The sequence below is a fragment of the Panthera pardus genome, unplaced genomic scaffold, assembly GCF_024362965.1.
Source record: "Panthera pardus isolate Hobbes unplaced genomic scaffold, ASM2436296v1 HiC_scaffold_2, whole genome shotgun sequence".
NCBI lineage: Eukaryota > Metazoa > Chordata > Mammalia > Carnivora > Felidae > Panthera > Panthera pardus.
In genome coordinates this window covers 125,951,599-125,965,739 of record NW_026526765.1, presented here as the reverse complement: position 1 = coordinate 125,965,739, position 14,141 = coordinate 125,951,599, and the positions used below count along the sequence as shown (strand labels likewise).

At 41.2% G+C, this 14,141-nt stretch overlaps 1 protein-coding gene across 1 annotated transcript in view; it reads right to left on the bottom strand.

Annotated features, from left to right (window-relative positions):
• TRPC7 (transient receptor potential cation channel subfamily C member 7) overlaps positions 1-13,570 on the bottom strand; it is a 140,038-nt gene extending 126,468 nt beyond the window's left edge. The window contains exons 1-2 of the mRNA XM_019421931.2: positions 13,146-13,570; positions 3,806-4,583 (exon numbers count right to left, since the gene is read on the bottom strand). Coding sequence (XP_019277476.1) covers positions 3,806-4,583; positions 13,146-13,147 — 780 coding nt within the window. The 5' untranslated portion in view covers positions 13,148-13,570. The remainder of the gene's footprint in view (positions 1-3,805; positions 4,584-13,145) is intronic.
• Between the last annotated feature and the right edge of the window lie 571 nt (positions 13,571-14,141).

Sequence of the window (14,141 nt, the reverse complement as noted above, 5' to 3'; positions counted from 1 at the left end):
AGTGAAATAAAGAGGATCTTCAGCAGATTTACCAGAAGGATGATCACTGAATATAGCCAAACAGACTAATTCGAGAGAAATGTGAAGACCTTGTTGTGTTCTTGGTGGCAGAGACTGTAACTCAATGGGGATAGAGAAATTCCTAATTTTTTCCATGCTATTCCAGGTGCCTCTACATAGAGCCTCTTCCATCAGGATAAAACATCGCACGCCAGTCTTCCCATGCCAGTCTTCCCTTTCCTTGTCTCCTACTATATAGATAAACCAGTTAATCAGAATGTCATTGGTGCCCTCCAGGAGTTTAGTGGTTCCTGGCACCATATAATGCAGCGTATGATTGGTCTTATGTTATTTAATGTGTGTTGGTTTGATCCGCTTACCCACCCTGTACCCTTCTGTAGAGCTTTCCCATTTACTGTGTCTATCAAATTGCTCTATTAGATTCATACATGTAGGAAGAGTTTAAATCACAGATAAAAGTAATCACATGCTTCATCAGTTGAAATGATTATCCTTTGAGGATTTCCTTCATTCCCTTCATCAAGTATTTCTGGAATGCTTACGAGATTACTGAGCACCATACACGGCATTAGGAAGGTCTCATTGAATTTTTGCATCTTTTTAGACCCCAGAAGATTAGAGATGCATGAGAAAAATCTTTGAGGAGATATGTAATTTCCACAACAAAAATAATGGTTTGCTAGCAGGCATCTGACTCTAGCCACAATTTACTGGAGACCTTGACATTGGCTGTACTTCTTGCTAATGACTAGACTCTATTCTGGTGATAAATTACAATGACTTCAAAAATAATAGACTGGGCAACTGATTGAGGTTTCCATGCATGAGTCTGGTCAGGAGGAGCCATTCCCAGAGTGAGTGTCTTAGAGGATCTGGAGGATGACATTTGATACCTCCTGTCGGAACCCGGTATCTTTTTGTACAGCTGATGATACTGGGTCATCAGCATAACACGTGGCTACAGTCAGCTGTGTGTCGTCCCTTTAAAGTAGGACAGACTCCTAAAGAGTGTATTTTAGAACCACACTTGCTCTTTATTCTTTTATTAAAATTGACTTGTCTTTTGCTAAGCTGCTCTCTTCTCTGAGAAGATTTATAATGTCAGGAATGCACATACAAGGATAGTTGAATAAGTAATAAAGTTCTAAAGGAACGCTTATGTTAATTTATAATGCGCCATTTGTCGACAATGTGAAAGACATTATTTCAAACAAAGGTAACTAGAGGGATGTTAATAGCCAGCAAATGTATTTATGCTAACTCTTATTCTGAGTAAGTCACTGCATTGTGGAATGGATTTGTCATCATGTTAGTAGTGTTCTTAATTGTCTCTAATTTTCCTAATTTACTTTTTAAATCAAAATATCATGCTTTCCACAAACTTCCACTTTTAGATATTATATATACTAAAATATGCTAGACTTTTAGTCTTTGTAAAGGAAACAAATGGCTCAGATGGAATTCCAAATGTTAGTCTAGCATCGTCTTATTTAGTAAGGCTGGCATGTTCCCAAATTCCAGATAAGTAGAGGATTGTGCAATTAGCCACATAACCTGATCCAAAATTTTTTTCCTTGAATTGTTTTTTTTTCTTGGCCAGAAATATCTAAATTAATTGGGTTGGCCATTTCTTTTACAAGGCCTGTGAAGATTCGCTCTAGCTGAGGGAATAAGCAAAATCCCACCAAGCTTCCTTGGGATATCATTGGTCTTATTACTGGTGGGTGGAGTTTATGGTACAGAAACAAGGAAAGAACAGGCAAGACCTACATTCTTGGAAGCTTCTTTGGGTAATTTCTCCATCTCTGTCCACCAATTTTTTTAGCTGAGGCTGTGGACAATGCAGGAATTGGAAAGTTGCTCTGCTTCAGTAGATCAGTCCAAGATAGGGGGAACAGATGGGGTAAAATTAATTATAGGATTCTTCATCTATTCACAGTCTGCGGTACCCTGCAGCTTTTTGTGAGCCTGGCTCTTCTGTCTGTGGCTGTGGGTGATCTATTCCTTCAGAGAGGCCTCTGTAGTCTCACGCATACACAACTAAATTGTCCCTATCTTTAGTCCCAGGGCCTCACACTCCAGGTCCTCTAATTCATCTACCAGTGAACTAAATTTCCAGAACTTAGCTTCATCATTTTAGCCCCCTAATGACAAGTTTCAATGGCTCTCCCATGTCCTACAGGATAGCATCTGACACACAGAACCCTCTGAGATCTGCCCCCAGCTCATCTCTGCAGCACGCCTCCTGTGTGCCCCTCCAGGAAGTCTTTATTCTGGTCACATGCAGCTTCTCAGAAGCCCCCTGACTGTTCTGGGCCATTCTGGATATCACCTTCACTTGCCTCCTCCAAATTCCCACCTCTCTCTTCCCACTGATCTAATTCCTCCTGCTCTGCAAGGCCCAGCCCCATTCTGTTGCCTCCTTTGAGATCTCCCTGAACACTGTGTGGTCCATGGGGCTTCCCTTGCTGTGAATTGGTACCCATCCTCGGCCACCTATTTGTGTCCCTCCAGGGACAGCTCTTACAGCGACACCTTATTTGGACAATGCACTTTTCTCCTGCAGGTTAACCTCTTTTCCCAGCTCCATGGTCAGCCATGCATGTGACACCTTTTTGTATGTTCCATGGCATCATAGGCTCTGATAAGATGGCTCAGGATGAGAAATTATGAACCTAGTTGTAGCTCCTACCCTTCCAGGCATACCTTCTGCAGCCAAGAATTTCTTCATCATTCAGAGACAAATGAACCCTGAGAATCCCAATGCATGAACATTTCCCAGAAAGGCTAAGAGCTAGCTCTGGAATGCCTAGATTAGAACAGCGGTTTTGCTACTTCCTGGCTGTATGATATCTCTCTACCTGTGTGCCCTCACATAAAATGGGGATTATAATGGTATCCAAATTAATGGTTGTTGAGGGGACTAAACAGCATCATATAGGTAAGGCAGTTAATGCTTGGCACACAATAAGTGCCCACGAAATAGTCTCACTAAGTATTATTAAATAGTGTCAAAAGATTTAGGTCCCAGTCTTCTCTTTAACAGAGAGTGTCAGTTGACCCTTACCGCACAGGATCCCTCCACCACTCAACAGTGGACTTTGGAGATGGGTCTCCCCTGGGCTAGCCTGGTAGTCTAGGTGTTCTCAGGAGGTGGGGGAGGGAGGGGTGCATGGATAGAGTTTTGCCCTGGGCCTGTCTACTGAGGTGACAAGTCCAATATTACAGAGATGGTTTTATTTTCATTTCCATGCACCTTTTCCTGAGCCCCTTGACAGAACAATAGTAATAGCTTGCTACAGTGAGAAAGGCTGCAGGCAAGCCTTTCTAGCACTGGCTGTGAGACCGAACATAGATCAATGCAGTCCAGGATGGACAAGACAAAACCTTTCAGGTGACACAATCAAGAAGTCCAAGACCTGGACTAGGAAACATGCAAGGTGTCCTAGACACTCCAGAGCTCCCTGGGGGCAGAGCTGAATGAGGCATTTACAGGACGACCGCAGTATCCTCCTGCCTGTGTGCTGCTTGTCTTGTATAGATTTGGGCTTACGTCAACCTCTATTTTACATTTATATGGTTTCAAATATCCCACCTAAGGTGCTGCTTTTCCTTCAGGCCTGCATCTGACCAGGTCGAGGAAGTCCCCTTCCACCCCGGGCGCCAGCGAGACCCCAGGGCCCTCACCCTGCGTGAGACCGGAAGACAACTCATTTGACTACTGGACACACCTGGAAGAGCCCTCTGGGCAATCTGTCTGTAGAGTGGTGAGTGGGAGAGTTACCTTGAATTCAGTCTCAATGTTGGCTAGCCTGGCCAGTTCGTTGCTCAGCTCCAGCGCGGTGAGCACGGGGTCTTCGCTGGACAGAGACAGGTAAGCAGCGCTCGCCAGCCCCTTGTAGGCATTCATGCGGGAGCGCGAGTGGCTGAAGGAGTCCTTCCGCTGCTTCTCGGTGCACTCGTTGCACTTGCAGAAGTAGTCGTGCGGCCGCTCGATGCGGGCGCCCTTGAGCAGGAGGATGTGCACGATCTCATACTCCTGGCAGTGCGCCGCTAGGATGATGGGCGTGATGTCGTGCGAGAAGCGCGTGCCGTCCTCGTCATAGGCGTAGAAGTCGTCGTCGCGCAGCTCCTGCTCCAGGGGGCTGAGCGTCAGGCGCTGGCCCTGCGCGAAGGCCGGGTGGTTGAGGATGGCCTCCACGATGCGCACGTAGCCCTTGCTGATGGCGAGCAGCAGCGCGTCCCCCACCCGCGCCAGGTTCTCCTTCTTGAGCAGCAGCTCCGTGACCTCCAGGTGCTCGTTGCCCACGGCCAGCTGCAGCGCGTTTTGCCCCATGTAGTCCACGCAGTTGAAGTTGAGGGTCTTGGACTCCTCCAGCATTTTCCTGACCACGGGGATGTTGCCATACTCGGCTGAGTCCAGGAAGCGCTCCTCCTCGGGCGTCAGGCTGGTGCCCTTCTCGTTGAACATGTAGGCGGGACCCCGGATGGCCTGGCGGCGGCCCTTCTCCCTCAGTGTTGTGTGCCGGCGCTGCATGTTTTTGAAGGTGCTGCTCCCCAGCCTGTGGGGGAACAAGGCAGAGGTGCTTCGTTACTCTCCCCGGGGCCTGCGGGGTCCCCAGGGGCAGAACAAACAAAAATTGTTGAGATAAAAAAGAATCTCATGATCGGGATCTTACGACAAATCATTTTCCTCTTACTGAGATTAAGACAGATTGGCTAACCTAACTATTCCTATTCATAGAAAGGAATATTGATGTAGTCATCTAGCGTCTGTGACCCTTGGATGGAGGAATGATGGCAAACTGAAATGTGGGTTTAGGTTGGTGTGTAATGAGAGCTAGAGGGGGAGGGTGTGGGGTAGTGATGTGGTTGAAACAGGCCAAAGACTGTGGATTTTATTTCCATTTGTGCAAAGTTTAGTACCGCACCTAACGTCTCTGGGCTTTAGTATATTGCTTCTCTGTGATTTCACCTGTACAATGTGGGTAGCTTTTTGTGTGCCATAAGGTCCATAGGAGGATTAAATGAGGTAACATGTATTAGAAAATACTCAGTGTTGGTTTTATTCTGTACCCTCCTTCCTGTTGCCTTGCCCAGTTCACCAAGCGGTCTGCTGTAGAGATGGCCACTTTGGGTACTGCTGCCTTGATTTCAGGTGCATTTCCCCATTGAGCTCCCTCACTGTGACAAAACACGCAAGCATGGCCACACGCCTCTGTTTTCTGCATTCAGTATATGCCTACGCCATATGGGGTCTGTGTTTTCTTTCTGATACCCGTGCAGCCTAAGCAGATACTAAAGGACAAGATGTGATAGGGAGCAGGCCTAGACCCATTGTCACTTACTGGTAGCTTCTGAAGTGGCTCCCCTGAGGAAATTCAGCTGTAGCTTCTTAAGATCAAACCTGGATTTTTGTATGGATGGAAGAACAGGTCGGCTTAGATGGTGGGTTTATTCCTAATTTGCTCTTTGCTATTGTGGCATAGTGTAGAGGTAAATGCTAATACTAGTAGTAATAACAGCTAACATTTATTAAGCACCTATTACATGCTACTAAATATACTAAGAAGTTAATAACCTCACATATATTACTTGTATAATTCTTGCATTTATCCCATGAGGTAGATGCTATTACTGTCCTCATTTCAGGTGATGATGCTGACACAAGTAGGGCTGAGAGACAGGCTTGGAAGTCAGAAGACCTAGAGTAGGAGTCCTGGCTTCACCTTTGGCCAACCTTGTGAGTTTGAGCAAATTACCTGATCTTTAATTTGCCAGGGTTTCAAAAAGTGCAGATAGCTATAGGGTAATTTGAGCTTGAGTCAGATATGCCGGCTTCAGCTAGCATTGAGACTTTGAGTGGATCCCTGGCTCACGATACTTTAACTGTAACGCAGGATTTGCGCCAGATGTTCCCTAACTCTCTATGAATGTGAGTATCTGATTCTCCAATTGGCCCTCTTCTTATTTTCTATTCTTTTTTTTTTCTAGTCTACCCCTCACTCACATTATTCAAGTGATAGTAGAACGGCATACATTTCAATAAGATGGTATCTATTCTAAAGAATAAGTGCTTGGGGATTTATTTTGAGCCATTTTCCACGTTTCCCTGGGTCTGTTTGTTAGGGGTCATGTTTCCATGCATTAAGAATATTCAGTATTTAATTTAAGCCATTTGTAAACAATAAAAGTTCCAGAGGAAGTCCTTTAAATTAAATCTTGTGTTTTGAGATTAAAAAAAAAATGTTCCATTCAGTGTGGGGAAATAGGTTCTACTTACATAAATGTGTTAGAAAAAGGCTTAGGGCGGAAAGCTGCCACCATGGGGCAAAAGCACCCAGGTTAGGTAACGAGATAAAGTAATGGGATCACGGGTAACTTCTTATCACCTGTAGGACATCCTTTCCATCTGACTCCAATATATACTTCTGTCACAAACTCCCTTCGCTCCCAGATCCTTTGCTTCTTACACACACAAGTTAATGATTACTATCTGGTTGCTTTCTCCACGTTCACGTGTTTAAGATCTTCTTTTCTTCACATTTACCACGTGGGTAAATACCTTGTGATCTCAAAAAATGTGGAGATGAAACTCCCTGTTTAGGGCTCTTGGGTTCCCCCAGACATTAGCCTCTCTCATATTCAGTTTGGCACGCGCTCTTTTGCTGGACAAGAGAGAACTCCAGACTCATAGTCTACGACAGACAACTCAGTCTTGTGATTTTTAAATTTTGGGTCTCCATTTAGTTTTCTGCTAATTTTACCTTTTGACCTGCTCAAACCCTTTTGGTTTTAGCTCCTTCCTGGGGCCCTTTGTGGTATAAAACAAAGACTTGGAGGTCAGAGCTTATGCTCTAATTTTGCCTAGGGCTGAGTCATACGCTTTTAGGGAGAAGCTGCTAAACTATTCAGTGGAGTAGCTTTTTCATCTGAAAAAAGTAAAAGGAATAATTATGGGTAACTCCTTCAAAAGGTAACTGTGGGTGATAAATCCTGATAGAGAGTTCTGTGCTCCTTTAGGAAGAGATCGGAACTGCCATTCACTTTTCTAAAGTGCATTTTGATAAAAGATGGCTGGAGAAAAGGTTCTCGGGATTCAAGTTCATGATCTCCTCTGAGCCCATTGCTCTCAACAATGCCATCATTCCAGGGAGAGAGGCTGCTTATTGATGCCAAAGCAGACTGTAGATTGGGAGTCCAATAGTGACCTTTAGAGGAGAGAGGGACTTACAAATAGGAAGCAGGCTTTATTATTACAGGTTTTCCAGAGGGAGGAGAAGTGACTGAGTTGAAAGCTAAGCAGCCACCTCATTTGTATCCCCAAAGAGCCTTGTTTCAGAGGATGTCATGAAATCAGTTTCAAGGTCTGTCATCTGGGTACACATACTCAGGTGGGAATTGAGCCTACAAAAGACTAATAATCTTTTTTTAAAGGTGATTTATTTATTTTGGAAGGAAGAGAGCAGGAGCAGGGGAGGGGCAAAGAGAGAGCACACAGAGAATCTCAAGCAGGCTCTGTGGTGTCAGTGCAGAGCCTGATGCAGGGCTTGGTCCCATGAACCATGAGATCATGACCTGAGATGATATCAAGTGTTGGACACTTAACCGACTGAGCCGCCCAGGTGCCCTTAGATTAATTACTTTTCTGACAGAATTACTCAATCTGCCCTCTGATGAGACGTATTCCCTGCTCAGGAGCGCCTCTCTGGATTTAGACATTACAACTCAACCTGAGAAAAGGCAGTTTCCACTCAGGAACATCTGAGTGGTGTGTCAGTGATGAGATGGCGGCTGTCCTAGAAGGAACCAGGGCTTGAGCTTGATTCTATGTTACTTTTCCATTAGAGGTCTGCTCAAGAGGGAGAATAGGTCAGACTCCAAGGTCATAGGTACACAACCAATCCACAGAAGCAAGCCATGGAGAGATTAATTCAAAGGAAATATAATAATAACTACTGAACCAAGTCAGAGCAGAGAAACATTTTACAAGAAACATGTAAGTACCCAATCTAAATTCAGAGTCCGTATAAATATCGTAGACACTGCAGGTTAAAAACGTAAAGGTTGTTAAAGCATCATTTGATAATTTCCCTCATTAGACAAACAAACAAACATGAAAACAAGGTATAAGCATTCCTGTTTTTTAGGTGAAGCAAAAAGACTAAACCTTAGGACAAATAATTTCACAAGAGTAGAGCATCATATAAATCTTGATGTTTCTATAAACATCTTTTATCCATGGACAAATCCTGATGTTTCTAGAAACCTCTTTTATCCATGAACAAATATATGTGTGTGACTAGTATTTGTCAGAATGTCAAATGTCTTCACCATTAGACAGGTGTTTTTCTGAATGACCTTGAAAGCAGACACCCAGATATAGTAAGAAATAAACAAGCCTCTCCCGGCTTTTAAAACCTCAGCTTTGAGATACATTTGGATGCTCACAGAATTGTCAATTCTGCTATTTTCCTAGGAGAATTTGTCATTGATGAGACCTTATGGGCCTTCAAGTCATGTATGCATACATGCATATAATGGGGCATCCTACTCACTGAGATTGCTTCTAACATAATAGGGTTTCACAGCAGACCCTAGAGCCACATGAATTGGTTCAGATATTGACGGGGGCCTATTTCTTACTTCACTGGGGACTTTTTATTAGTGTGGACTCCCTCTTCCCTTTAATCATGCTTTTTAAACATGTATTTTTTTTTAAGCTTTGTTAAAGTATGATTGGCAAAACTGAGAAATACTTAAAGTATATATTGTGGTGATTTGCTCTAAGTATACATCATGGAAGGAATCCTACCATCTAGTTAATTAACACATTCACCATCTCACATGTATCTATTTGGTGAGAACATTAATTTCTCTCTTAGAAGATTGTGTCTATGTAATACCGTGTTATCAACCATTATAGTCACTATATGGTACACTAGAGCTTCATCTTATAGCTGAAAGTTTTAATATGCTCTTGTACCAACCTGTCCCTATTTGCCCAATTTAAGCATTTTTATACCTATGAATATATTTAGCCCTTATATCCTTACTATTTAATTTTGACATTGTGGACAGTCAGTCTGTAGCCATACATTTCGTACAGGTTGGGAAGAATCCACAAAAGATATGTCAGAAAGACAAAGCCATTTGGTTCACAGTAGCTGGTGGTCAGAACTCACACTCATGAATCAGCTGTGTTGCTCTGCTGGAGAGTGGGGATATTGTCACAGTTTCAGGACCAGTAATGAGCAAAATGATCTTCTTAATCTTCTTAAAATCCAATTAGCATTTGATTGCCCTTACTCTAATATTTTTCTTAAAAATGAACTTTGAATGCAAATGCCCTTTTATTTGCATATATTACTGAGATAATGACTGATCAAACTCATCAAACACCTCAATTAAGATACTGTGTTTTTCATCTTTCATAAATGCATACATTGACATTTGATGTCATTGAGAAGAAGAGTTTCAGTGGAAACAAAACCATATTTGAGAGGAGGACTGATTATTAAACTCCCTCTTGATCCCTTGGTTGCTATTTTTATCAAACTGCTTTTACAGATGCATCAGCTAGTCTGAGGAAAGCCAGATGTCAGTGATCCATGAAAAGTATGAATTCTGCACCCTAAATCCACTGCAAATAAGCATGACCATTAAGCATTTTGGAGACAGGAATTGTGATTAATTACTGATGAAGAAAAGGGCTCTTAATCAAAATGTCTTTTTGGAGATATTTGTTGTCTTTTTTTATAAAATTGCTACATGCACCATAGGGCTCCATGGAAATCACCCAAGCCTGAAACTAATTCAGTCTGTAACATTCCACAACTAAAGGTAGAGCCAAACAAAATCCATGAGTTAGGTCAGTCACCCAGGAAAACCCAGCTCTGGTCTGTGCATTCTCTCCCAAGTGTACATAGTCTGAGTTTTAGTCCAGGGCATCAGTAATGAAATATTCAAGTGATTTGGAATGTTCTCCAAAATCTCAGTTCTCTTACCAAAGTAAGAGAAGAATAAAATCTATCCTCCATGCACCTCAGCCACAGTGAAGATGTAGTAATGTACATCAAATGTCCTGGATAGTAGGAAGCCTTATGCAAATGTTAGATGACTATAAATTGGCTTACATTTTACTCTACACTGATATAGTCAGCTTAGCTGTTTTTCTAAATGACTGTATAATAGTGATAGTTAACATATATTACAGATTTGCCATGTTGCAGACATTCTGTTAAGTGCTTTATGCGAATTATTGTTTTAAATTCACACAAATCATATGATAAGCTTAGCTGTTTGCCTCAATGACTAATCATAATGATTAACATTTATTACACATTAACCATATTGCAGGCACTATGCTGAGTACTTTACATGTATTATCATTTTAAATTCTCATTAACTACTACATGATACAGTTGATAGTGTTATTCCCATTTCACAGATGGTGAAATGAGGCTCAGATAAATTAACTGCTTTTGTTAAGGCTACGTAACTTGTGAGTGGTAGACCCACTATTAGGAGTCTAATCTCTTTGGTTTCAAAGCTAATGCTTGGGTCTGGTATGCCACTGCCATCCATCTTCTTCCTCCATTTTTTCCCAAATGTCTTTAGACTGTAAAATTTTCCACTAGAGTGCAGGATCCTTGAGGGCAGGGGAATTTCTTATTTATATGGCATATGTACCTGGTACCCAGTACACGTGATGCCTGGCGTATGGTACATGGTTGGATAACTTAATTCTTAAATACTTGAATTTGGGTTGGCTATTAAAGAAGAGCAACAAAATAGAAGTATTAATGTTTACCAGTGTCTTACTTCTTTTAAATAGAGGAGCCATGTGATCCTATTGCTATTCTTTCCTATTTGTGCCGACAAGTTTTAAAATTAGGTATGAGTTCCAAAGCCAAACTAGTTTCCACTTTCACTGTAAATAATGGTCCATAGGTTGCTAGATGAGACCATTAATATCAGAGGGTGTATTAATTCCCTTGGGTGACTGGGGCAAAAAAAACGGAGACATTCCCACTTCTTCAGGATACTTTTGAAAAATTTTATGTATTTCCAGAGGCATCCAATTAATTTCTAAGTATCACCTTCCTTGTTCTGTTGAAGCTGCGGTGAGATAGTATATATAAATGATAGTGCCTAGTAAGTGCTGTAGTAACATTGGACACTATTAATTGTCTTAGTTTAATATAATCATAAAAATTGTGGATCTATAGCATTCAAGTTCTCACCTAAGCTAGTGACAGCAATTTGCTTGTAAAATACACCCATTTTGAATAAAAGAAAATATATCTATCTAGTTACCCATGAATATACATGAGTTTATATATCTTACTCTTCAGGTTCTATGGAATAGCCAAGTATCCTTCTGCTACTCATTATAATACATTATCCCGAGATATACTTTCCAAACAATTCTGCTAGTGTGATATATATTTTTTCCATTGCATCTTGGATTGAAAAATATTATATAGATTCCTTAATGTTAACAAATGATTCTATCAGCAATTTATTTTTCAACAAATAGTGTCATCCAGAGAAGAGATTATTCTCCATATTTTCAAACTACCTTCTATAGTATCCGTGCAAATATAATTAGTGCTCTGTGTGTGCTTCTTTTATTCTTTTTAAAAAAAATCCTTATTTGTCTGTTTGGAACTGGGGAAACTGGATGTCTGTATCTCACTGTGTATATCTCCAGATAGAGCTGAAACAGTTAAGTTCTTATAGTTACATGCCTTTCCCCCAAAGATTTGTCTTGGTATAAAATAGATCCATGTAACCTTTTAACTATGTCATTGACTTTTGTGACAGAAGAACTTGAAATGATCATCTACTACTAAGAAAATAAGACAGGCCCTTAAATTGTGAAATGACAAAATGACACAATTTCACAAATTGTGAAATGAAAAAAGTAACATGCTGAATATTTTGGAGGGGGGGAATGGTGATTGCCTTTCCTGAGCAAGAGATCCTGTCAGTTCTCATCCAGGATACCACATGTATCTGAAATTAGCCTCAGTGAGGCTCCACATAGCTCTCATTTTTTTTTCTGGGTTAATTGCTGCCTGAAGCAGTTAGCTAGTCTGCATGCCCCTAAGCTTCGAGCAAGTGTTTTGGAAAGAAATGTTTATGAAATTATACTTGTGACATAGAAACTTGGTAAATTGTTAAACAATTAAACCAATGTCATTGTTTAACAAATCTTAGAGAGTGAGTTTGTATCATGTTCATAATGAATATTCTGGATTTAATGTGTATTCATTCATAAATCTGATGTGTGTCCAGTGATTCAGAAATAGGACCCACCAGCAGGTGGCATTCTGAGGCAAAAATTCACTGAGTGCCACCAGACAGGGTCAATCATTATTGCCTCTTTCAAATCTACCCTGAATTCATTAAGCCTTTAAATTACAATTAATAGCAATAGCATCTTGATTAAGTCTATTCAGTCATACTTAAGTGAATTTACAACTTTACATGTAAAGGAGGAGTTTCTGTGTTTCAGAGTTTCAAAGCTTGTGTCAAAGCACTGCCTGGATTACATTTCTTTTATTAAGAGCATATTCGTTATGTTGAAACGGACATCTAAAGGTCATTATTTTTCACAAATAAAAGGAAAGAAAAAAAACAACCTCTTTCTTCCCACCTGTAGTTCTTTAATGGTGGCTCCTTATTAGAAGATAGCCTTCTTCCTCTTCCTACCCCTATATTTATGTTAAGATAAATGCAACCACAAAAAATTGGCAAATTAAAAAGCTGTCAGTAGTGAAGTAGGAGGAGAACAGACAACACATATACTCTCTTCCAGGAATAAAACAAAACAAAACAACAACCCTGCACTCTAGTACAGAAGGACTGGGTTACCAATATGAGTTGTCTATTTTAAATGGATTTATAAACTTAGACTTCCAATGAAAACTAAAAAAAAAAAAATTCCTCTACCAACCCAACAAATAAGAAAGATTTCAGATCCAGGTTCATATCTAAAAATCCAAGCAATGCACAGGAGGGAGAGGGCTAATAAATAAAAGTTGAATTCTATATTTCAGCAAGAAAACAATCTCTGTTGGAAAAATCGATATGAAAGAATCATCATAGTCGCTTACATTGAGGGAGAAATAAGCAGGCTGGTCTCTGGTCTCTAGATGACCGGAATCCGGTGATGAGTCGCGGGAATCTGGCTCCCCATGGGTGGTAGCTGAGGGGATGCCGCTCTCCGTGGTGCTGAAGTGTAAAGCTGGTCAAGTCCGTGGAGTTGCGAAGATGTGAAAGCGCGCTTCGCTGTCCTTTGTGCTGCAATGGTAAAAACTCCCCTTCCGAGGCAGACTTGCCTTACCGTTCTTTTCCTAATCTGGGGGAAATTTCCCAGGGAACATGACGGAGAAGGATCCGTGTGTGAGACTGGCATGTGGCGTGGTGATGGGTTGGTATAGTTCCCACCCCTTCTCGCAGACAGTAGCTTTGAAAGGGAGGTAGCAACTCTGTCTTCCTACCATAGATCCTCACGATTTCTACCTGCCCCCTCTCGTGCCCCAGAACAGTGCATAACACACACACACACACACACACACACACACACACACACACACACCTCAATTATGTAAGGCAGCAGGTTCTGGCTCCTGAGGCAGAATATTCATCTGTTTAAATAAATGAAAAATGTGGAATGAATTGGTTTCCTACCTGTTGTGTCTGTGTGTGTTTACACAGGAAGGGAGTTGAAAAGAAAACTAACGCCCGGAGAACCTGAAGAATGACAGAAGTAGTTTTTTTGTTTTTTTTTTTTTAATAAGCTTTAAGAAGACTTTGTCTTCTCTGACTGATGCATGTTCTATCTGTATCCTTTTGTTTCATGATCTTTTAACCTTATCTAGGATCAGGAAGAGGTCAGTGATATAGATCAAGTCTGATGTTAACAACAGGACTTTAAAAGGATTAACTTTCATTTGTAACTTTCCATTTATTGAAAGGAAATTCCTAATGCAAAAATCCATTTCCTCACAGTCCCCACTCCCACCAATTGCCTTGTTAACAAATGGTCTGTGATTCTTAAACACTAAGGTATTTTGATGGCTTCATGGGAGAGAAACCTACTTAACTGA